This window comes from Batrachochytrium dendrobatidis (assembly GCF_000203795.2).
Source record: "Batrachochytrium dendrobatidis JAM81 unplaced genomic scaffold BATDEscaffold_5, whole genome shotgun sequence".
In the NCBI taxonomy this organism is placed as follows: domain Eukaryota; kingdom Fungi; phylum Chytridiomycota; class Chytridiomycetes; order Rhizophydiales; genus Batrachochytrium; species Batrachochytrium dendrobatidis.
This window is the reverse complement of record NW_006281103.1, coordinates 801842-826955: the sequence shown is the minus strand read 5'-3', so window position 1 is coordinate 826955 and position 25114 is coordinate 801842. Positions and strand designations below refer to the sequence as shown.

General features: G+C 38.9%; 5 protein-coding genes across 5 annotated transcripts; 2 read left to right on the top strand and 3 right to left on the bottom strand.

Moving 5' to 3' along the window:
* Nucleotides 1-97: 97 nt before the first annotated feature.
* Nucleotides 98-3132, bottom strand: BATDEDRAFT_88027 (U4/U6-U5 snRNP complex subunit SNU66; the record flags this gene model as incomplete). The annotated part of the gene is made up of 8 exons (XM_006678596.1): nt 98-455; nt 557-759; nt 823-1203; nt 1316-2217; nt 2289-2402; nt 2470-2681; nt 2772-2964; nt 3123-3132. The coding sequence occupies 8 exons, from the start codon at nt 3130-3132 to the stop codon at nt 98-100; spliced, it is 2373 nt and encodes a 790-aa protein (XP_006678659.1).
* A 155-nt stretch (nt 3133-3287) lies between these two features.
* On the top strand, nt 3288-15856 carry BATDEDRAFT_34978 (uncharacterized protein; the record flags this gene model as incomplete). Its single annotated transcript, XM_006678514.1, has 12 exons — nt 3288-3400; nt 3480-3683; nt 3838-4720; nt 4800-5145; nt 5241-8049; nt 8139-8291; nt 8372-13790; nt 13862-13929; nt 14036-15196; nt 15287-15376; nt 15461-15568; nt 15689-15856. The coding sequence occupies exons 1-12, from the start codon at nt 3308-3310 to the stop codon at nt 15854-15856; spliced, it is 11502 nt and encodes a 3833-aa protein (XP_006678577.1). The 5' UTR covers nt 3288-3307.
* Nucleotides 15857-15925: 69 nt separating this feature from the next.
* BATDEDRAFT_88384 (ubiquinol--cytochrome-c reductase subunit 7) lies at nt 15926-16630 on the bottom strand (the record flags this gene model as incomplete). Its single annotated transcript, XM_006678595.1, has 3 exons — nt 15926-16045; nt 16205-16374; nt 16534-16630. The coding sequence occupies 3 exons, from the start codon at nt 16628-16630 to the stop codon at nt 15926-15928; spliced, it is 387 nt and encodes a 128-aa protein (XP_006678658.1).
* A 142-nt stretch (nt 16631-16772) lies between these two features.
* On the top strand, nt 16773-23991 carry BATDEDRAFT_24512 (uncharacterized protein; the record flags this gene model as incomplete). The annotated part of the gene is made up of 18 exons (XM_006678410.1): nt 16773-16857; nt 16923-17117; nt 17206-17269; nt 17367-17420; nt 17513-17712; nt 17800-20757; nt 20877-21320; nt 21399-21724; nt 21810-22214; nt 22283-22370; nt 22449-22563; nt 22644-22905; nt 22980-22998; nt 23071-23165; nt 23244-23307; nt 23381-23424; nt 23504-23626; nt 23716-23991. 18 exons carry the CDS (start codon nt 16773-16775, stop codon nt 23989-23991), a joined length of 5817 nt encoding a protein of 1938 aa, XP_006678473.1.
* Nucleotides 23992-24071: 80 nt separating this feature from the next.
* On the bottom strand, nt 24072-25097 carry BATDEDRAFT_4512 (protein-transporting protein BCP1; the record flags this gene model as incomplete). The annotated part of the gene is made up of 4 exons (XM_006678242.1): nt 24072-24257; nt 24334-24489; nt 24565-24774; nt 24867-25097. Coding segments are annotated over 4 exons (783 nt in total), but the record flags the coding sequence as incomplete, so codon positions are not given.
* Nucleotides 25098-25114: the final 17 nt, after the last annotated feature.

The window sequence follows — 25114 nt, the reverse complement described above, 5'->3', positions numbered from 1 at the left end:
AGTTTGTGGTCTAGTTGACCTTCACATGACTTTCAACTGGTCGATTGTCCGCTTCCATCGTGTAGTTTGTGGGGTTTCATAACTATTTTATTCAACATTATCGCTTCTTATTTAATCCTGCCAATCCATTCGGTCCTCCTTTTCGCTTTACTCCTCCCATACTCAGACCAAATACCACCTTTTCTCTTGAAGTGGTTGCCGTTGTTGTTGTTGTCGTTACTGGCTCAACTGTTACTGTGGGTTCTCGTGTAATCGATACATCTGCTCCATTTGCTTGGAATGTCAAATTGTTATCCCCTCCCATCCACACTGTCTCGTTGCTGGATCTAGCACCCTCGGTATCTGCCAGTTTCCCTGTCTGAGCACCTTGTCGTGGCTTTGTTGATCCTTTGCTTTGGTTTTTGGCTCCAATATTTACATTTGCTTTGGGTAATGCTACCTGCAGTGGTGTAATGCTATATCACATTCAGTCTATTAGTATAAGCTACAATGATCATCCCTACTGCATTGCTACCTAAAAAGGCATCTTTGTGTCAAATTCAACCCTCGGTCTTACCTGTGGTTTCCAACACTTAATGTTACATGCGCCTGTCCAGTCCGTCGCGTCTTTTCCTGTAATGCACTGGAAAACCCAAGTGGAGTATCAATGCTGCTCATTTGCTTCATTTTCAACTCTTCTTGTAGTTTTTTGAGTCGCTTCTCTGTCTTGAGTTTGCCTGGCATAATGCCATAAAATTTATATGCCAATTGATTCCATGCCTGCATTTCAATAAAAGATTACCACACAAGTCCAAAATGAATTGATCTAGTCACTAATCATACCTCCTTGGTCGACAATTCACGACCGTGATCATCATGATACTTGATATTCACATCGGGTGAATAGTTTTCAAACCGTCTCTCCACTTCCCTTAAACGAGCACGTTCAGCATCTCGCTCTGCACGTTCTCGATCTCGATCATCTTCCATTTCTTGTGCACTACGGGAATATCCTCTGTCTCGTGATGACCCTGACAATCGTTTACTGTCCTTGAGACGATCTAATAGTTTGCGTTGTGTAAGCCATTTTTGATGCTCCTGTAGTTTGGCTTCCCTGGCTCGTGCTTCTTCGGTTAATGGCTGAATCAGTCCTTTTTGATTCAACAAAGCCATTGTGGCAGCAATGCCTGAAGATACAAGTGGCTCATCTACAATTACGGCCTTCTATAAATTCAAAGTATAGCATTAGTAAACATGTTACTAATCAACAATCATCCTAATCATGTGCAGTACTATACAAATCGATCAAATCAAAAAAACAAATTTGTAACACTACCTGTTTGCTGGCTTCTGGTTCCTGCTCCGTCTTTGATATTTCATCAATTTCTCCATCTTCGTTTTCACCATCTAAATCCATCTTGCCATCATCAGGATCCTCGTTTGACTCGGCGGGAGCTTTATGATCTGCTTGAATCTGTGACGCAACAACACTTTCCATCACCAACGCCTTTGAAGCTGCTCGCTCTGCTTCTCGAGTCGCCAACATAGAAACATTTCCCAAAGTCTGCACAAACTCACTAGTATCTGACATAACCAGCCCGCTGCTATTCTGATCATTTGATTTTTGCAAGTCAAATGCACCTGTAGTTACTTGTGTTGCAATAGACTCTCCAGATAAATTGATTTTAGTTGCAGCCCTTCTGCGTGCACCAGCCAAGGCCAACTGTAGATCATCGTCATCGACAAAATTGATATTGTCCACGTCTGCAGTAATGTTACTATTGGCAAACACTCCCGTAGCAGGCTGATCAACATCCATATTCGCACTCAGATTTTCATATAGTTCATCACTCTTATCCAGTTGTTTTCGCGAAGATGCTCGTTTGGATTTAGATTTGGATTTAGGCTTCTTGAATGACACCAGTTCGTCTTTGGTGTAGTAGTCTGCAATCTGTCGAGTTTTCTCGTAATCAAGAGAAACTGTTTGAAGTCGCATTTTCTCCGAAACTTCTATTTTGGCTGTCTCTAGTTTTTCGATATCCACTATGCCTTTTGAGCCAAGAGTAAAGCTAGTTTTTACATCTTCATCGTTGTACTGATGTAGAATGTCTTTTTTCCCTCCCAACTCTGAATCGTCGTCGTAGGGATTGTATCCTGGACGTTTCTTTTTGTTATCCAGGTTTTTTTTGGTGCGTTCATGTTCTGCCAATGACACAGAAACTAGTTCATCGCCATCCTCTGCAAAATCAAATGCCATTAGAAAATATACAATTTAGATTACCATTATTCCAACACAAATCAAGTTTCACCTTCGTTTTCCATAATTGTCGAATCTTTAAGAATCAAAGTAGTTTCTCCCGTTTCTGCTAAATCGTCAATAGCGTGCCCAACTCGCAAACCAGCAAGATCAACTATAAACGTGGCTATAATATGAGCGACTCGAATATAATAAAATATATATACATTGAATTAAAGTCTCAAGTATCGTACCAGAGCTATACGCTTGCTGGTCCATTTCTGTGAGTTCCTGAGCTCTCTTATTGGCAAGTCGTTGCTCTCGCTTGCTTACTTTATTTGACACACTCTTGGCTTTAGTTTTCAAAACCCATGCTGCAGCATCTCCAACAGCATCTTCTTCATCTGAAGCCTCGCCAAGTCCTTTTCCTGCAAGTTTCTTATTTCTGTGTGCCAATTCCTTTTCTCTAAAAACAAGAGTACCGAGTTGGACAATACCCAACAAAATCCTTTAGTCTAGACTCTACACACTACACTCTGCACAAGCAAAACAATACCGATTGATTTTCTCTGCCAGATCCATACGTTCCTTTTTCTTGATTGCATCGTCCTTGTGTCGTTGAAAGTTATCTTCAGCTTGCGCATTCTTTGAGGATGGACCAGTTTCCAATGGTTTTAATCCAAGTAAAGTGCGAAGCTTGTTGGTTTCTTCAACCGAAAGAGAGACTTCTTTTTCATTCGACTCTGCATCTACATATCAATGGTTGCAATGCATTGTTAAAGGTTGATTATGCACATGCAATCGGATCTACTGTGTCATTCAGCAATGCATCTGACTATTTAAGAAAAAGTGTGCCTTTTAAAATAAAAGGCTCGTTTTCAACTTTACATCAAAGCCGCTGACCCACCTTGTGGCATAGGCTGCAGTTTTTTAGTATTTGCCAGCCTTTAAATTGTCTTGATTTAAATGCAAATCAATTTCAATTCAAAAAGTGAAATCATACACACGTGATCTGATTTGAATTTGTCAAATCTCCGCTTCGCTCCGACTTCAACTCGTTAGATTCCCAAGTGGAATTTAAATCCATCAATCATGCTGCCACGCATCTCAGGTCAAAATATTTGTTATAATGAGCCATCTTGCAATGCTATCCGTCAAGCTGGGCAGGTTCTTTCAACAGATATAGTAAGAGGATTGTGTCATGTTTTACTGCTTGAGCACATGTATATAAACTTATGCTTCTTGCGCGTATTATTGCTCCAAGTCTTTTAGCAGACCATACGAGTATGAGAAAAGCTGGGATATTATTATCATTGCTCTTGGGTCTCCCGAGCCCTTGATAAGACTCACTGGGTTAAAGGCTCTTCAAATGATATCTCAGGGAATACTCAGAACTATTGTAGCCGTCAATCTTGCCAAGAGAACACGACTAATTGTGCAATTGATAGACATTCAGTCTGGCTCAGAAGTATGTAGTATCTAAGTCTGGATTTTTTCAAATATAAACTTTAGGATTTAATTTGACCCGTTCAAACTCATGTAGATCTAACTAAAAGCGATATTTGAACCCGCTATCTTATTTACTGTGCACCAATCCAACCTTTCAAATTACTGAAAAATAGAACTGGACCGAACGATGTCTTGCTGCACAAATGTTGGGGGCATCGGTTTCAGTAATGATGATGCCCGACTTTTTTACAAATATTCGTCTGCTTGCATTTCAATCTGTCCTGGATCAATTTATTCTGCTCTTTCCCCCTAATACCGATTCTCTTGCTGCCTCAAACAACATTCCAACCATTGAAATCAAAACAGAAACAACCGTGCAGACCTTTCAGTCACGAATCTACTATATTTCTGCTCTATCTCATTTTTTTCAAATTCCCGAGTCCAACACGTCCCACTTTATGGAATATGTAGATCGTGTGTTTTGTGCAATTATCAGTAGCAGGCTTCATCCATTGTTAATAAGTGCAGTTGTAGAAGCACTAGTAAAACATTTGCCTACCACGAGTCGCAACCGGATGCGTATCGACCACTTTTATCGTTCGCGAATTGAAACTCTGATAGCAAATAGCTATGAAAACGAAAAACAAGTAATCGAAACAGCCAATAGTACGTCAACTTCATCCTCATTTTTGGCTTCTGAATCCAAAGAAAATTCATCGAGTAAATCAAGCATTGCTCAACCTGAAAGCAACCTACACCCCTATTTGCTTCGAATGATCCATTTGTTTTGGTCTGTTTGGTATACACGGCCCTCAAATGCCACACTATTGGCAACCCACCGCAACACCGAAGTATCTACATCAAACAAGTTGGGTTATGCTGCTCGTCAAAAAACACTCCTTTTAGCATCCTTAGCAAAAGAAACCACAGCTGTTTTAAATCCAAATGTATCTGGCATGAATAATACAAAGCTTACCTTTCCATACCAACAAAATACAGGTGTTTTGATTGCACCAGACTTTTTTAGTCAAAATATACATACATACACTCCATCGCGTAAGCATACTTTGATCCACTTGCGTTTGCAAGACACCACAAGTCAAATGTTATACTTTGTTACTAACACTACATTTAGTCTGGACAGATATGCACACCGTATCAACTCCCGTGGCAATAATGGAGACTCCAATGCCATCAGTGCTTACCTTGAATTTAAAATCGGCTATGCTTTCTTTCAAACATGCACCATACCACATTGACACATTTCTTCAAAATACCTCTTTTTTGCAGGATATTTCGTTTCACATTCAAGTATATCCACACCAGCTTTTTTATGTGACACCATCATTTGGGACAGTTTGCCGAGGTGAATCAATTCGAGTAAAAGTCGCGTTTACCCCACAACCATTCCAATATCGAAAATCATCACAAGTACACGGCTATTTGAATATTCGTCGTGCTGACGGATTTCCTATTGAAAGGTATTGTACTGATATATTTGTGCTTTTTAAAATATTACAATTTCATTGTGACTGTAGATGTGCTGATATCAACTATGATTACAAATATTTGATAGGGTCTCGCTGTCTGCATACAACACGCCTTCTATTAAACTCCTGCCGCCTTTGCTAGATTTTGGATTTTGTCCAAAAGGACAATTGCGTACATCTACATTCATAATTGTGAATCTTTTGCCAATTGAATGTCCCGTCATTGTTGTTATGAATCCAGCAATTTCTTCAGGAGCATTTAATCTTCCACAAACTCAACTCATACTTTCTCCATTTGAGCGCAAAGCTATGTCGGTAAAATTCAATGCACACGAGCTTGATGGACCTATTGAGGATGAGATTATGCTTATTTCGTTTGGCGGAGAAGCTACTCGTCTTCCCCTTCGCGCCATGTGTTCTTTTTCTCTAAAAGTACTTGAACAGAAACTAGAATTTGGGCCAACAGATATTTACTTTTTGCATGTGCAGAAGAAACTGAATCTACAAAATCTGGATACAGTACGATCGTTGGCTGTACAGTTTTCTACTAGTACACACGAGCTGGTCGTCAACAACAACAAACATATAGTAATGCAGCCAGGAGAGCGACGATCGGTTTTAGTTGATTTTGAATCTGCCATGAGTGGTGTACGACAAGAAACAATCGTTGTTCATGCTGCAAATACTCCACCGATTAATATTGATGTTTCTGCATTTTCTGGACCAAGCATTCTTGTCCCGGTGCTGGAAGATATATACTTTCCAATGGTTTCAATTGGAACTTCAGCCACTGTCATGTTTCCTATAACCAACATTGGCCATGTAACTGCTCAACTCTATCTTCTTGTTCCTAATGGATGCCCTATTACATTCAAAGCCATGGAGAGTGATTATTCTAACCGGAAACTCAATGTGCCCAACGTGGTTGTTGATAGCAAACCTCACCAGACTACCGAGCACCAAGGCATATCAATTGTTCTTAGCACCAAAATGACCATTTCAATAGAAATCGCGTTTAAACACTCTAAAGCAGGAGAATTTCTAATACCTTTAATAACAAAAATGACCAAACCCAAAAACATCGAAGTGTGTAGTCACAAGTTGCACTGTGTGGTGACAAATGATGCGTTTTTGGCCAACTCGCAAACTTTTACGAGTTTAAAAAACTTTTATCGAAAACCATTCGGTGAACAAATGACACCGCCAGAAAAATTCAAAGTCATCCTCGATTCATCAGAAACTGAAAAAACCAAAGCATCTTGGTCCAACGTTTCCAAAGTGCTACAGATTAGCGAGGCGCAGTTGATTGTATTTGGCTCAATGTCCAAAGCACGCAATTCTGGGCAACTTGAATATATCACTCTTTCAAACTTAACTAGTGATACACAACGATATCGTATTGTTCTTTCCTTTCATTTTATTACTGATGTGCCACTTGATGGTGAAGTATCTGCTGCATCGACAATATATATCCCAGTCCGACTCGATCCATCGCTATACCTAACGCAGGAAACAATGGAGCATATTGCGTTAGGGTCAATCACTGTTTTTGACACAAATTTCAATCACCCGGGGTTTACATGTGTTCAGTTATACGGTGTTGTAAACGACTTGATTTGGCATGAACTACGACGTGGCATTAGCTCGATCAAGTTTCCACGATCACGAGTGATGGAAACCTTTTCGCGAAAGATTGTGGTTCGAAACAAATCTTGCACTGATCTTTTATGGGAAGGTCGGTTAGTCATGCTGGAAAGTTCCATACAATCAAAACGATCAACTAGCGAAGATATGGAATTATCATCGAGTAGAGCCAACGAGTCGAGTACTTTGTGGAATCCATTTTCACTTTCTGTGTCGCAAGTTACACTAAAGCCTTTCGAGTATTTAGTTGTTGACGTTTCATTCACATCAAACCAGCCTGGTGATTTCAAGTGTTTGATGCATGCAAGCTATATTGATCCAAGCGAGCACCTGGGTGATGTTTCAGAAGAGATAACCGATCGCATCCGACAAAAGTATGAATTGGGTCCATGGCAGTTTGAATGCTCTGTTGGAGTACCTGATGTAACGATCATCCCAGACTGGATTGATTTTGGTGATCTTGCCGTGTCAAATACTTGCAACAAATCAGTTATAATGCTAAATAATCTTTCTATCGATGCCGAATTTGTTCTTGCTTCATCAAAATCAATTATTCCCAGTAAAACCAATATCAAAATTGCTGCAAAATCAACTGTCGAACTTCCAATAGCATTCTCACCTCAAACCGATGCAATAGTTTCTGAATTGCTTTCATTTAATGTTGGTATGACAACTCATGTGATGAGTTTGCTGGGATATGGAGGCCACTTTGTTATTGATTCGAATCTTGCATGTCCACAACCAGTGGATTCAAAATTATCCTTGAAAAAAATGAATGCTATTTCTGACGGCGTGGTGGATTTCGGATTTGTAAGTACCGAATCTGCCAAAACCAAGACGCTCATGATCAAGAACACAGGGACGATAGATATAGTCATTTCAAGTTTGTCTTCAATTGATGAAAGATACGTCACATGGGAACCACAATACATCTATGGTGAAGAACTAAATTGGCACTTTAACGAGCAGTTATTTGGTCAAGAAGCTCCAGATGCTATTGAAATGGATTGGGATGAGCACGATTGGCAAATGAACCAAGAAAAACAGTTGCAAAATTCATCTCAGCTGCAAAATTCATTCCAACAAGCCAATAGCAAGCCAGCTCAAATAGATGGATTGAAACTATTTGAAAAAATAACTAGACAGTTTAATACAAATGCAAAGTCTATTGCAAAACAGTCCATTTTCCCTTTGCGTCTTCCTCCTTTTCAATCATTTACAGTTGTGCTCAAATTTAACGGCAACGAAAAGGTAACTTGACTAAAATTTGATATAATTTAAAACTATTATTCATACAATGTTGATTTAAAACTGGGCTATTTCATTTTGACTGTTGACAGGGAGATTACACATGTCCGCTTGCTTTGGAAATCATAAAGTCACCATCACAAAAGCAAACATTTGCATGGTGGATCAAAGGCTCACTTCAACCCCCGTTAATTCCATGGGATAAAAATATTAATTTTGGGATAAAGTCTGTTAATAATCGTCATGTAAGTGTTTAAACTATTATATTTCATATATTCAAAATTTATTCATTGCAGCATGTTATCTCTAAAACAAATATGAACAGACGTTACAAATAAAATTCACAAATACAGGCACTAAATTGCTTTCATGGAGGCTAGAACCAGTAGGTATTCAGTACACACCCCTCACAAAATACGATCCACCCGCACTGCCTAAAAACAAAAGCTGCATTCCCAATCCAATCTCAATATTTCCAGAGAAAGGAAAACTTTGGCCAGGAAGCACACAGTCCGTTGATGTGATACTTGTTCCAAATCTAGCGCAGTACAAAATACAATCCCAATTTGTTTTACACACCGAAGACTTTTCGAAACAAGATATTCAAATACACGCAATTGGTGCATCGAGTCGCTTGGTGCTTGAAGTTACAAATTTGGATTTTGGTACCTTGCGTGTTGGAACTCAAAAAGTGCTGAAAATTCGATTGCGCAACACTGGCATTCTATGTCTCAAATATTTTGTTGAAAGCTCACATTCACAATTCCAAGCTGATCCTGAACAAGGAGTTCTTGATGCAGATTGTCACACAGACCTATTAGTGAAATTTATGCCGAAATCCATTGGAAGCGTGCGCTCCCATCTCAAAATCACACCCATCTCTGAAGAAAGTTTGACAAAAGATCCCATGTTTGTTCAACTTCACGGAATTGGAGGATACCCCGAATTGGTAGTGTTTACCAAGCAGCTCGACTACGGCACAGCTTTGTTTAAGCATCCTAATCGCCGAGTAGTCAAAGTGCAAAACAAAGGAGCAGCCGAGGCACACATTGTTTTTAATTGTTTTCACCCAGATATATTTCTTGAACTGGATAATCAGCAGAATCTTATTATTGGCCCACATGAAACCAAAGACATTGTTGTTGTTTACACTCCGCAAATAGTCGAGCGTCTAGATATAAAGGCATTTATAAGATCTTCAGATAGCCGTGGCGATAATTTTATGCTAACAATTAGAGGAAGCGTCGGTATTCCTCGTCTTGTTATAATACCCGCGGATGCATTGGACAGCCTTGATTTTGGCGTAATGCGCTTAAACAAGACTTATAAAAAGTCGTTTAAGATTGGCAACGACGGTAACATCTTTTTGAATTACAAAATCAGTCTGGTTCCTATTTTTCAATCTCCAGTACAAACAGATGCTGATTTTGACAGTATGCAGCAGCTAGCATCTCATAATATACCTTCTCCAATTGTTGTGGACCCCAAATCTGGCACTTTGAGCATTGGCGAAGAAACCGTTATTACTGTATTATTTACACCCACCATGTTATTGGAGTATGAATATCAAATCGTTCTTGCTTACGATTTTCAGAATTTCAAAGGCACTGTTCATGGTGTGGGAGGATGCACTATGCTTAAACTCGACACTCCGCTTAAAAAAGTGGATTTTGGGGTTTCTCGAATCAACAGAACATATATCAAGATTGTTACACTGTCAAACAAGGGCAATTTAGGATTCCGATATCATGCGCGACCTGAACCTGATGATGGAGACTGGAGTAAATACGACGGTGATTTGGCACGCTTGACTATTGCAGAGTCTAAAAGCCGCCCCGAAACAGCTGTTCTTCGCAATCTTAATGCCCTGATTGCAGCCACACCAGACACGTTGCAGGATGAGGTGCCATTTTGGGTAGAGCAATTAGCATCCAAAGGAGTTAGTATTCACAATCCTGATGGAAACTGTCCGCCACGATCCAAGGTTAATTTGATTATTGGGTATATTCCAAAATCCACAGCTGTGCTTCAAAAATCTGTGCGGGTATATTTTGGCGATCATTTTGAAACGTTTGAAATCAGTGGATCTGGCTCTATCCCACAGCTGTATCTTCGAGATATCAAAGGAGAGCAACTCATTTCCGTCAAATCAAGCCCTCAAATTGATATTGGCGTGCATCCAGTCAATTCAATATATACGCACTTGTTTGAGATTGTCAATGATGGTTTATTTGGCGTAGATTTTCTAGTGCAGCCCATGATCAGCTCTGAATTCGATGTGTTTCCCTTGCGCGGATTTATTGAGCCTTGCAGTACGTCTACTCTCAAGGTTTTTTTCCAACCCAATTCGGAGAATTTGTTTCACACGACACTCAGAGTACTTTGGGAAGGAAAATCGCTGACTGCTCATATTCAAGGCAATGGTGGAGTGGGTCGTCTTGAAATTATCTACTTGAATGACAAAGACACGATGCTCAAGGGCCTTGATTTTGGTATGGTGCCTTTTAATAGTGCATGCGAAAAGCGATTTTTTGTTCAGAATTTGGGTCTGGTTGGCGTTGTTGCATTTTTTGAAGTAGAAAACGAAGAGTATACTATTACTCAATTTGGCGGTTTAATCGATGTAGAGGATATCAAAAAATCAAGATTGAATAACAAGGGAGTATTTACTAGCTGGTATAATATGTTGCGAGTGTCACTTCCGCCAAACAAAGCGGTTGAGCTTGGTACTCGATTCCTTGCACGTAGTGCAACCACGTCTCTTGGAAATATTACAATCCGGGCAGAATGTGGAAATTCGGTTATTCCACTTAAAGGAAAAGGCGGTACCATTTTACTTTCACATCGTGGAGATCTCGACTTTGGTGATATATCTTGCAATTTTACTTATACAAGAAAAATCACAATTGTAAATGGTGGTTCGATTCCATCACAACTATCTGTAGAGTGGTCCGTTGTAGGGCACTCTACTGAACATGCATCTGCGTACATTACGCTTTTAAGCAATTACACTTCGCTTGATCCTCGATCTGGATGGGCAAAGCGACAGTATCTTTGTGAATCAGGAAATGTAGATCCTAAAGCTCCCTTGACTGCCAAAGAGCATTGGACGTTAATAATTATGATGGTCCGCAAGTCGACTATAAAAGAATTGGAGATTGTACGCAGTGCAACACAAAACGGGCCTTTATCAACAGGCTTGAATGCTACTGAAGAAAATCCAACCATGGCTCCGAATACCCACTTGGATAGAGAGATTGGGTATCAATCAATACAGCTGGGAAAACGAAGCGGTGCACCAGCATTTTCTACGCATTTTAAACGGAGGCAAATGTTTTATCATCTTATCACGTCTACCCAGTTGACTAGCCAAGCATCTTCTTGTCTTCGCCCCTATATCAAAGTTGACCCAGTTGACACGACTTTGCAGAGTTATGGCGAAGCCACATTTAATATCGAGCTGCATTTGGGAACCGAGGATACGTTTCTTGCTACTCTTTTGGTAAAATCAGATGTGCCCAATACTCCCAGACACGAAATTTCATTGACGGCAACACCCAAGATTGTTAATATTGTTTGTGATGATACTCGTATACTTAACTTTTACCGTCAAACACTCGGTGAAACAGAGTATATCACAAGAAGCTTTACCAATGTGGGACACAAGGACATTGCATTCAAGTTCATCAACACCAATGTTGGATTGACTATTATGCCAAGCAAAGGAAATCTTAAAGTTGGTCAAACCCTGTCCATTGCGTTTGCATTTAAGCCGGCTGACGAAACAATTCAATCTTCTGATGTCATATTTGATCCCAATTGCTCACAGCCTATCCGCTTCAAAATGTATGGAGGCGGTGGGTATGCCAAAGCATCATTGTCACGGTACCGTCGATTCGACTTTGGTCACTGTATGATTGGAAAGGATACAGTCTCGTTTCTCCCTATTACAAACGAAGGAAATGCTATTCTCCATCTGTCACGATTTGAAGTAGTTGAAACGGATACGTTTTTTAAAGGCAAAGAATGGCCAAGCTCGCGCGTGTCCTTATTTCCAGGCAAGAGTTACAACCTCCCGCTCGTATTCAATCCCCACGAGGAAAACCCATCGCCAGGCCGCCTTATTATTGGTACAAGCATGGAAACCTACGAAATAGAGCTCATAGGTCTCGGTCGTGAAGCCGTTTTAATTGTTTCAAAAATTGCACTCGAGTTTTCTGAATGTTTAATAGGCAACTCGTACGAGCAAAAACTTGGTCTCAAAAACATTGGTGATGTCAACTATCCGGTCAAGTTTCAGCTTGAAAAAGAGTTTCCTGATTTAGAATTTTATCCATCTTCTTTGGTGATTGATCCATTTAGTGAAAGTTTTGTTGCAATCACTTACACGCCTTCGCACGAGATTCGAACTGCAGTGGTATTTTCAGTTTCGTCACCCTATAGTACGCACAAGGTTCCAGTGATGGTGCATGCTGGCGTGGCTACTTTGGAATTCAATTCTACCGAGATTGATTTTGGAATGTTTGAGAGGACTACAAGACCGTCTATGGATCTTGTAATCAAAAACACGGGCACAGTACCAACGTCATACCATGTCAAAGATGTAGCTAAACCATCCATGTTTAATATTTCGCCAGCAAAAGGTATACTTTTAGCAGGAAAAGTTGTAACACTCAATGTCACGCATATTCGACATGAAGTGGCTGCATTTGACGAAAAGCTTGTTGTGAAAACTGACTTGATTGACAAGCACTATTATATCAAAGTTTGTGGACAGTGCGAAGAAACTGTACTTCACCCAGAAGAATTTTCGTTGGTGAATATGGGAATATGTCCAGTGCTGGAATCTACAAGTAAATTATTCACGTTCAAAAACCATGGCCGGTTTCCGCTGGAATATTCAATCAAGGCAACCTATCCACTCAAAGTGTTTCCTGTTCAAGGTCGCGTGTTAGGCGAAGAAACAGGCACTGTAAGCATTCAATGGAATCCATCAGGTGGTTATGAACTCCGCACTCAACTGTCCATGGTGACAAATATTGGAAAATACCAGGTTGTTGTGCGCGGTAAAGCCATGTTTCCCGAGATCCAAGTCAACAATATGTACTTGGATTATGGCGTGTGTGCTGTTGGATTTAAATATCGAGATGTGTTTATTATTGAAAACAAGGGAAAAGTGCCAGTGTTTTTTACTATTCCTCCGTGTAAAGATATCAATTTCTCTACTGTAGTTAATGGTGGTGTTTTGGCAGCAAAAGAAGTCATGGAGATTGAAGTGTTTTTTACTCCTAGCATGCTGGGGAAAATTTCCAGCAGCATACTGGTGGAATGCAAAGGAATTCATTACAAAGAAATTGTCGTTGTTGGTGTTGGTGGTAGCATGAAGACTGACGTGAGTCCAACTAGTTTCAATGTTGGCAAGTATAGTTTCTGTGGATTGCACAAATTGCTGTGGGTTTTACTAAATACCTTTATTTTGAATATATCAGGAAGGTGCCCGTTCAATCTTCGAGTTTACGAAACTGTTACAATTAATAATGGCGGGGATGTAACACTCCATGTGAATTTTTCAAAAACCGAATTACAACAGGGAATCTGTCAAATCATTGCACCGGAATCAATTGCAATTGGTCCCTGGCAAAGTGCCAAATGTGTATTTGGCTTTTCCGCTGCTGTTGTTGGTCATTTTACCGCAAATTTGCTATTTGATACAAAAGAGCAATCATTTTGCATCCCAATTTCTGGTAATGTTTTATTGCATTCGTTATTTTATTGGTACTGCAATTGTGATGATCTCATACTTTTAATATGTTAGGTGTTGGTATTAAAATTACACTGACAGAGCGTAGCAAAGCAATTCTTGAAAATGAGCAAATTGAATGTGTAAGTTGATTTATCTGAACGCTTTCTACCATGCTGTTAACACTAACTATGGCATTTTCACTGTAATATCTAATTTGAAATAATGCGTGCATTTTGGGTGTCATAGACTCGACCCATTCATCCATTCCATGTCGAGTCATTCCTTTCATCCTTTTCCAACTTGCTTAAACGATTTCACAGATCTTTTGCAATGGACATAAAAATTGCACAGTTGATTTCTCAGCTATACTATTTCCAAAGACACGGTAAACCGCCTCAATCACAAGAGTTTATTTTTGGCACCGAGTGTGGAGTCATGGTAGACAGTAAAAACTTGCAAGAAGTGATTGAGCTACCCAGACTACCAACTAAACAGGCTCAAGACAGCGCTACATCAAGGATGCTTGTGGATTCAAGTCCGATGGAGTTGTTTGAACATGAGGAAAATCTGCGATATGGCTCGGCACTGACTGACGGTACATTGAGTGATTTTCCAAAACTAGAAACGCCTCAAGTAGATATATGCACATCAACTGAAGATCCAGTTGGCGATCAAACGGCTGATATTGCTCAAGAGACTGATGCAAGCTTATTTGTTTCCCAACCGGATTACACTCCAGCACCTGCCACGGATGGCTATTCAGATTCAATAGTTTCTCAACACAAAGCGTCCTTGGGACAGGCTGAAATGGTGACCAATGACACAATGGAGAGTGCCAAAACAGAACCAGACCCGAGTTCTAATGTGCCTTTTAATGATCTAAATGGAGAATTGATCCAAGAAGTATCACACAATGATTCTACAAGCCAGGAATTATATCAGAGTGCTCAGCAAGATAATAGAGATCAACTGACTCGAGAAATGACTACAGAGGATGATCAACTATTCCAAGTCGAAAAGGATGCTAGTGTAAGCATTTTATTCCAGACTGGCGCTACCACAGATGCCACAGAGTCAAAACTCATAGCAAAATCTACTTTATCAAGTGCCAGTCAAAGCATGTCATTAAATAATGCCAATTATCCAGTTGGTGAACGTGAATCAGAGTTGCTACAGGATGATGACTTGTCTAGATCAAATACACATTCGGAATCCAAGGACAAGCACGAATCTCGAGAAACCGTCAATTCAGAAAAAACTACGTCGGCTGCGACAGTGAAAGCCATCATCATTCAGAAAGAAACGCCAGAAATTCTAGAAAGATTAAAAATTATTAAAGCATTAGACGAGCTGAGTCAATCAGCAACGCCTATTGATATTTCAGCCATCGATGGTGCATTCGATCAAGTAAGTTTTACCAAACAAAATGATGGATTTTGAAATTCTATTGTCTGCAGATATCCGTTATTAACTCGTTGATTGGAATGTATTGTATAGTTTATTGAGCTGAAGAACAAAGAACAATGTTTGGACACTATACCAGATGATCATATTATACACGAAGTGATCAAGTATGGTTGTCTTAGCGTAAGTATTTGAAAGTCTTGTGTATAATGGCTCTAGTGCAGTCAATCTAAAAGTATATTTACAACACCAAATATGCAAAAATAGGTGCCTGAGCTAGATATCAATATGATCATTGCGGACCAAGAGCCATCTATGGAGATTAATTTGCAAGTGCTTACAGACAGACCTCCTCCATTTGGTAATAAAACCGAGGTATGTGGTTTAAATCTCATTGTAAATCCTATAAGCCTCGACTATTTATATGCCAGCCATCAAATCTATAAAATACTGACTATTGACTGCTTTACGCTACTATTTTCGAAATATAATTAGCTCGATTTTTCAGGTGTGCATGGTTATGAAGATCCTAAACGATATGCATTGACATTCCCATCACTCAAGCGAAAAGCACGGAATGCACAAACTGATCCGTTTACGGATTGGAAGGACAAAGTGATATATGGAAAGGGTGTAGATCTGTTTTCTCCATACAGATACTAAAACTGGAAACAGGGTATCAAACTAATAGTAATAAAAGATATGATTTAGTGAGAATATGAATATTATTCTTCACGAACTTCGGTTTCGCTTCAATAAAGCCGCAGGAATGGAAGTGAGATTGTCAAAGTTTTCCTTGGTAGCAACCTCGGCCTCAACCAGGCTGATCATTGGGCGAAGGTAAGCAACGTCCTATATTGGCACGATCGAGTATTTTAAAACCACATGGTAGATATAGCAAGATAATTAGCAATAGATCTTGACGCATAGTAAATTTCGCAAAAAACAAAACATGGCCAGACATTTGATTCGACAGCTGCCAATGCAACAGTTTTAGAGTTGAAGGATTACCTGTGCAGTAGTAGTCCATTCATCCTTGGGAGCCTCTTGCTTGATCAGGGACAGCGAAAGGGCACGACGGAAACGAAAGGTGCGCTCCATGAGTTCTTTTTCTGGAAGTCTACGTAAGGCTTCCTTGATGATATAACTGTTATCAGGGACCATATCGTCATAGCGCAGACCTATGCGGTTGAGTTGAGAAAACAAAATGAACGAGTAGATATGGTTAGATTAAACCCAATGAGTTGTATTGACAGGAAGCACAAGAATGCATTGCAAAGAATCAGATTGCCAATACAAGACAGTCAAGACAAAACAACTGTATCAACCAGTAGCAATACCTAGCTTTCTATAACCCATGTTATTGGAATGCCATTCTCCCAGATTGGCAAGCGCAGGACTGTTTCTCAACGTACGAATATATTCGAACACCTTCATTTGGCAACGATGGCAGGAGTCGTTTGAGCAGAATTGCAAGCCAACTTGAAATAAAATGAATTCATCTGCACGTGACTTTACCGACATTTGACATGAAATGGTTGATTTTACAAACTGTTGAAGAAGTTGATTCGCTCCTAATATGGATCTCAACAGTACTTCGCATAATTTATATACTGCACTCTATCTGTTTCGTCAAGATCCAAACAACGAGTCGCTTCGGACAGGTTTGTGCTCTCTGCGCATGCAATACATCAATCGCTTTAATTTCTAACTCTATTCATTGCTCAAGACTTTTTAAATCGATTGTGCGCATTTGTAACAGAAAGTGGTCCGTCCGTCCACTTCTTTCATAATCATCCAGATGCTGCTGTCGAAGCCATGCTCGTCTTGTCCTTGACTGAATCCAGTCCGGCAGTCAATCAATTTCAACATATTCTCTCCAAACAGCTCTCCCATTGTCTCGAATGCATCAATGTTTACTATCGTATGTCATTCTTGGATAAGATCTTAAATCCATGAACTACAGATGAGGTGGTGCTAATCTAGAGATTTACTTTTTATCAATCTATTAGTGGCAAGAACTTCTTTTTTCAAAATATATTCTTCTGTGTATCTCAAGCAGAACTTGGATAAATTGTAGGTTACTCATCCAGTCTATGGAAACATACGATCGATCTTCAATCAATCTTCTTGCTTGATTTGCTAATTTGTTTATATTGATTTAATACAACAGTTTACATTGGTTGGAGAATTGGGATCTGACACGTCACGCATCAACCCTGTCAAAGTAAAGTTGTTTTTGTCAAATATGTCAGGCATAGTCACAGTCATTCCATCAAAGTTGCTTATCAAATATTATATATGCTTTTATTTCAATAGGTTTTTAGAAGCACTCGCCTTGTGCAAATCAGATCCTGTAGCAGAAAAAAATCTTCGAAAAGATACTCTTATTATCATTTATGAGATCTTAAATCATCCAGCTTCATTGCGTGTTGATTCAATAGACCATTCGTTTACTTCTTTACTATTGTCTGTACAGCAAAAATCTAAACTTAAACTTCGTGACTTGGTATTCCCAGGTAGAAATACATAGTGTTTTGCAATGTTCCACTGATACTGTGTATCCAGCCTTTACGACTCTAATTCCATCTTGATTTATAATATAGGAGTTGTTTTACTAAGTGTTCATCGCATTCCAGCAGTGCGTGAGTGGGCACAAGGCTGCATTCTCCAAGCAGCAATTCCTATTAAAATGTCGGCTTTACCCAATCTAGCAAATGTTCTATTGAGCATTATACACAAAATTAGACTTTTGTATCACAGTCAAGAAAATCATTTGAATTTAAACGATGGATGGAATATTTCAACTAGCGAGCATGCTCTATGGAAAGGATTTGCTTTGTTTTGCGCCATGATCGAAAAGAGTGATGTTAAACAGTTTTTTGATCAGCTTATGCCAGATGCAGATAGACTGATATGCTCTGCATTGTCCAAAGATAACGCTGAAGAGTTTTGGATTAAATTCGAGTTTTTTCAGATTGTAATCAACTCTGCTTCCACACAGTGGCTGTCTTCAAGTAAATGTCCAACAAGCTTTCGCACTATCATATTAACACACATCCTCAAGTCTCGTGATGTGGTGGATCTTTTTTGCAAACCTTGGAATACTATTGATGCTCCACTCAAATCTCATAATAATTCGCGCATAAAACTTTTGTGTGATACAATTCTCAAGTTTATTTTACTCACTCCATCTTTAGAATCAACGACTGATTCTTTTGAACTATACGACTGGCTATTACCGTGCATGGAGGACTTGCGGCTAATTTACCTGCATTGTACTTTACACGCTAAACAGACTATGGATCTTTTTCTTGTCAAACTTCTTGAAATCAAGAATTTGCGTCTCTCTATATCCATTAATCCATTGATACATTTGATTGGCCAAAAAAATGCATTCATCAATACAACTTTGTTTGGCCTTGTTGAAGCTGCAGTTCAACAGGATGTACAGCAGATACTACACAATGAGCAAAACACGACTCCACACACTTGTTTCACTTTAGGTAGTCTAGGCTGGACCAACCTTCAATCATATCCATTTGAGCCTGCAACATTATCCGCTCTTGTACGCTCAGTGCTTCCTTTGACATTTTCATCTGCAATTGATCGTGGTGCTTCTATTTATAATTTGTCGCCCAACTCAACGGGAGATATTGAAGCATTGGGCAATGTTGTGTTGTCTATTCGCTGCTGGCTTCGTCAGGCCACTTTGCTCGGCCATTCAGTATCTTTTGATTTGAATACAAGACTGTGTCTTGTTTTATTCAATGATATTGAATCACAGACTATTTCCCGAGACATTTTTATTCACAGTGGATCTCAAGAGAGTTTCTCAGAGGTCTTGTCTTTTCAAATTATGGAAAATCCAACTCAATTTTTAAACGAATTATTCAATTGTTTAATTTATTTCAAAAAAAACTGTCACCAGCCGACAAACTGCCTTCATTCTGCAAATGCGGTTGTTGAATTATTAGACACGATCGTTGTTCAAACCTTGAAAAAGCATTGTAGCTCCTTGATTGACTCTAGATCTGATGACCAGTCTATGTGGACGACGCAGCATTCATTAAATCTATGGCTACATTGCTACTTGACGACATTCTCTATTCTTAATGCGTGCTTGAGATGGGCAAAGTATGCGTGCTTTTCCTCACAGGAGATCAAGAAGCTTGTTTACAATACTTTGGTTTTTATGCGCACGCTGTTTCAGTACCATAAAAATATTCTTCCTGCAGATATAAAGCAAAATTTGCTGTCTGATTGGTGCCAAGAATGTACTCAGGTGCTACTTCCATGGACCAAAACAACTGATTCTGAGTTGAAAACCATTGCTTTATCTTTTGTTCTAGAAATACTATCACTGTCTACCACTATTTGTGCAATATTTGAATTTAAGCTGTTTGAAAAAATTAACAGCTTGTCGACTTTGTGCAGTATGATGAATGATTCACAAAGTATGGATTTTGCAATGTGGATTTCGCAGCAAGAGCATCACCATGGAATATCATTTCAATCACAAAAGTCTGTTTTAAATACTAAATCCAACGGCACTGCAATTTCTGATGAAGCAAAAAGTCAAAAAGTCGTGCCAAATGATCAGCCTACGACCACCGACAACAGCTTGGCACTATCATCAGCAAATGAGGTCGAGTCTACTACTTCTACATCGAAATCTAAAGCGGTAGTGCATAAATCTAAAATAGCACTAATCAGTCAAGACCTAACACACTTATCCAATAGTGATTCTCGTTCTGATTCCAGCGAGGATGATTTCAGTGATTCAGATTTGGAGTTTCTAGATAATCCAAACGAGAATCTGCCAAGAACGTCTGATGAACATACTTTTACAAAACCACTTTTTTCAAATTATACACAATCTAAACCATTAAATGGTTGTGTATCTACACCAGGGAATACATCCTCAACCAATACTTTGATTTTACAACGTCGTGGGTTTGCACTGCCTCGTAACGTTTTATCTGGTAGTAAAAGCCGTAGTTCGGCTACATCTGGTAAACTGTCCAAACTTCAGCAATTGCGCGCCGAAGCAGCCGTTCATTGTCGACGATCTAATATTATGAAGCCAATCACTCCTGTTCGTTCAACATCAGCATCAGTTACAACCACTACGTTTGAAGTGAAACCTTCTGCTCGTATTACAGCAATAGAAAATGGCGAGCTACGCGAAAGACGCCAGGTTAAAACAATAGATTTGCCTCTTAGCATGAACAGCTCATCACGCATGGGTAGATTAATTCAAACAGCTGCTACAATGAAGTCCACGCCCGTAAAACCACTTCGATCAATCAAAGATTTGTACAAAATTGTGTTATCGTGGGATATCTCCATGGATGCAAGTCAGCTTCCATCTAATATAAAATCTAAAAAGATGGTAGTTGTACCTAATATGTTTCAGCTGCCCATTGACTATATCAATTGCTTTGAGCCTCTTTTGTTTTTGGAATGTTGGCAACAATTTGTTCAAGCGCGAGATGAATTGCACAATTCAGACTCGATTGTGATACTAATTCATTCTGTGCAAATGGTCGATGATATGCATGGTAGGATATTGATAGATCTAGCTAGTTTATGGCATGCTTGTTAAATATGATTTTGTCTTTTAGTTGCTGATTTGTTTTTATGGGTTTTTAAATAATCTTTATTAAATTCACAAACCAAGATATAACGCTGCTGGCTCAACCATCCGATATGAAACTTCAACAACTGTCTGAAAATACAATTTTGCTTTTGACTATGCCAGAATCAAACATAACGCTACTGGCCTGCATTCGAAGCATGTCATACAAGGATAACGACGTATACGTTGTTTGTCAAACTTTTCTTGGCAATCGCATGCAAATAATACCTCATCTAAAACCTAAATCGAAATGGGATGCCACACTAGTGTTTTCTCTTACAACCTTTATGCGAGAATATCGCACTCTGATTGCAATTAATTCTATTCCGTTATCGAAAGAGATACTTCAGCCTGCACAGACTAAACAACTTGCTCCAAACAAGGCCAGAGTGGATGAATATCAGCAGAATTTAAAGGTAAATTTTCCGCAAGCAAATGCGATTGCTGCAGCAATCGAGTGTAAATCTGGATTCGTGTTGATACAAGGTATGTTTTTGATGGCAATATACCCAGCTTGTATCAGACACGTTGTTGACTGGGTTTTTATATTTGAATTTTTTGTAGGACCACCTGGTACAGGCAAAACCAAAACCATTTTAGGTCTGATTGGAGCACTGCAGTGTACAGCTACAGTTATTTCTTTACCAGGAAAAAGTAACGAAAGGTTAAATTCACATCAACAAAATCTAGCTGCTACGAGTTCTGCATCATCACATATACCAGCATCAAAAAAACGCCTTCTTTGCTGTGCTCCAAGTAACGCAGCAATTGACGAAATTGCTCGTCGGTTGATTGATGGCATTCTCAATTTAAAGGGACAGATTTATAAACCAAAGATTGTTCGAGTTGGCACGACTGCCATTCACGCAGATATTAAAAGCGTGACCTTGGTAAAGTCATTTATTGTGTTTGGCTTTGAAAATGTTACACTTGGTTGCTTTTTTGCACACATCATGACATTTTTGGTTTGAATAGGATTATCTTGTAGAGGAGCGACTCAAAACAGATATTGATTACCAAAAGGCAGATTCAAAGATTCACGATGCAGGCACAAACCGATCTGATATTTTCAAAGAAATGGCACAGCTAAAAAGCGAGCGAGATAATCTTCGTGCATTTGAAGATCAACCCATTGAAATTTCTGGCAAAACACCCACACCATCTACAACCAAACTTCGCGAGATTGGTGCTCGAATGGCTGCTTTAGCTAAATTGCTGGACAATGAGGCAATGTCAAAAAATGATGGTGGAGTAGAGCTTGAGCGTGCAAAGCGAAATATTCGTGCAAAGATTTTGGCTGAAGCAGATGTTGTTTTGGCTACCTTGAGTGGTGCTGGGCATAATCAATTTTCAGAAGCAAAACAGTGTACGTTTCATACAGTAAGTCTATTGCTGCATTACTTTTGAGTACGTTTATTTGTAATGTGATACTGATATGTTAACTTTAGGTGATTGTGGATGAAGCGTGTCAAGCTGTTGAACTAAGTTGTCTGATTCCATTGTGCTATGGTGCACAAAAATGTATTATGGTGGGAGGTATGTTTATATCGTTTTAAAATTCTGTTTTGATCAAATCTCATACTTTATCCAATAAAACACATGGTGAAACTATAGATCCGAATCAGCTACCACCAACAATTTTGTCACAAGTAGCGCAAGATTACTCTTATGATCAAAGTCTGTTTCAGCGCTTAATGAAAAGCTGCAAAGACTCGATTCATCTGCTCAGGTTAGTTTTGGTTTATTTCTTGTCATGGTAGTAGCCAATGTTTCAGTATTTAAATCATTTTGATACCATTTGCAAATCAGCATTCAGTATCGCATGCATCCGCATATATCACTGTTTCCGAGTCTTAATTTTTACAACTCTGCGCTCAAGGACGCGCCAGGCTTGAATACCATTTGCTCAGCTCCGTGGCATAGTCATCGACTTTTCCCTCCATACTTGCTTTTAAATGCCGTGTCTGGACAAGAGCAGTTTGGATCAAGGAAATCTTTGTTTAATCACGAAGAAGCTTCACTTTGTGTTGGATTGGTTAAAACCATATGTACCAATTTTCCTGATATCAAGGTAAAGTTTGTATTTTTATAAATCATCATGTTAGCTGTGCAAGTTTATCAAATCTGACTATTTTTACTTGATAGTTTTTTGCTAGAATCGGAAGTAAGTGAATAAAACTGTGATTTTTGTGGCATGACTTGTAGCTTATGCTAACCGTGCCGTTTGTGTTGATAGTTATTACATTCTATAAGCTTCAAGCACGAAAATTGCGAGATATGTTTGTTAAGCACTTTGGTCACGCTATTTTGAATAGTGTAGATATCAATACTGTATGCATGGGTGATTTTGTTGAGTTTGTAAATTGTACTTGATTGGATTTTAACTATTGTTTGCGTCTCAATGATTAGGTGGATGGATTTCAAGGCCAAGAAAAGGACATTATTTTACTCAGTTGTGTTCGAGCGAGTAAAGGTAAGCATGCTATATTTTTGTAAGCCTGGTATTTTTGAATACAACCTCATTTTTCCTATTGGTTTATAATCAGATACCGATCGCAGCGTTGGATTTATCAGCGACACTCGGCGAATGGTATTTAAATATTGAAAATTTTATTTTCTTATTGCTTATACATAACCAAGACATTGTTCTAACTGCATCACTGTTTTAGAATGTGGCTCTAACCCGAGCCAAGCATTCACTCATTATTATTGGCAACTCTCACTCATTAAAAACTGATCCTGTTTGGAAAAATTTAGTGAACAACGCCAAACAACGATCTTTGACTCTCAAGGTGATTGTAATATTTGCATTGCAAAACACTTGACGTTGTGTTGCACTCTATCATTAACCTTGCACAACCACTTTCAATTTGAACATTAGATCAGTTCCAAGGACATTCAAGTTGGTAGTAATGCCACTTTTTCTAATCTTATAGATGACATACCAAGCAAATCGTCCAGCTCCGGTATGACCAATAATCGTAAAAATGAAACACAGCAACTATCAAATAACAATCAACCTGGAAAGCATGGTAACGAACCAAAAAAGCGAAACTACTCCAACTCTTATGATTATCAACAAGGATCAAACAAAAAATTCAGCAATCAGTCACATTATTCCCATGATAAATTGTACTCAAAAAAGAAGCGCATGTGAATGAAATAAGCTTATCCTATTTTTAAAAAAATGATTTATTAAACCGACTATTTTTAGGCAAGCATGTCTTCCATGTCGTTGATAATATTGCAAAATTTGCTCATCTTTACTACAAGAATACGACGTGATGGCATTATGCCTAGATCATGGAAAGCTCTTCGAGAATCTGTTGATTGCTTTTGTGCGAGTTTGTAGTCAATGGATAGTTCGGCGTACTTTTCAATTAATTCGTCTTCTGGTTGAAAATAAAACATTGGTGTTTCCGACTGTTCAAGTAATTGAGATGTTAAGCCGGATCTATAGAATTGATACTAAAATACAGTCTAGAATCAATGAATTTACCTTTTTCATCTTTTTCTTTTTTTGAGGGGCTGGCATGGATCCATTTGCCTGAATTTCTGTTTCATCAATGGTAGATATTTCTTTATCAAGAGTAGATTCCACCTCCTTGTATACTTTTGAGATAAAAATCAAATGACTGAATTTAAAAGGTTGATCCTAATTGAACATGGTCAGTATCCATTTATACTGGCATGATTCTATTCCAACTTGAAATACGAAATGCCAACTCACTTCGTCCTGAGCCCATTCTAGCTCTTCGGCAAGCATTTTAAACATGGGCAAGGAGATTTGAGGTGGCATGTTGATGAGCCTTTCGTTGAAAACGATGGCAAGGTGTTCATTTTTGTTGGAAAACAGACGTTCCAATGTGGCATGCGCATTGGTATTTTTTCTGGATTTCTCCAGTAAATATTCTCGCAGATGTTGAACACATGCGAGTTCCTATTGATAAAAAATTAAAATACACTTGAATATTAGCATCAATAAAATTTGAATGACTGAATTGCAGTATAGACAATGGGAATGTTACATACAGCATGGTGGGTCATATTGATTGCAGTAAGTAGAGCATATGGATCAACATTGCCATCAGCCTTGACGGTTGATCCAACAGATTTTTGAGAAATAATTAAATCAGAAAATGCAGATACATCTACTCTGTCTGCTTCCTCGACAAAAGTTTGTTGCAGTAGAGTTTTAATGCCATGAAAATCAATTTCTTTGGGATCGTTAAAATCGAAATCGACATCAACGGTTTCCTTTTCACCATCCGAATCGTCCT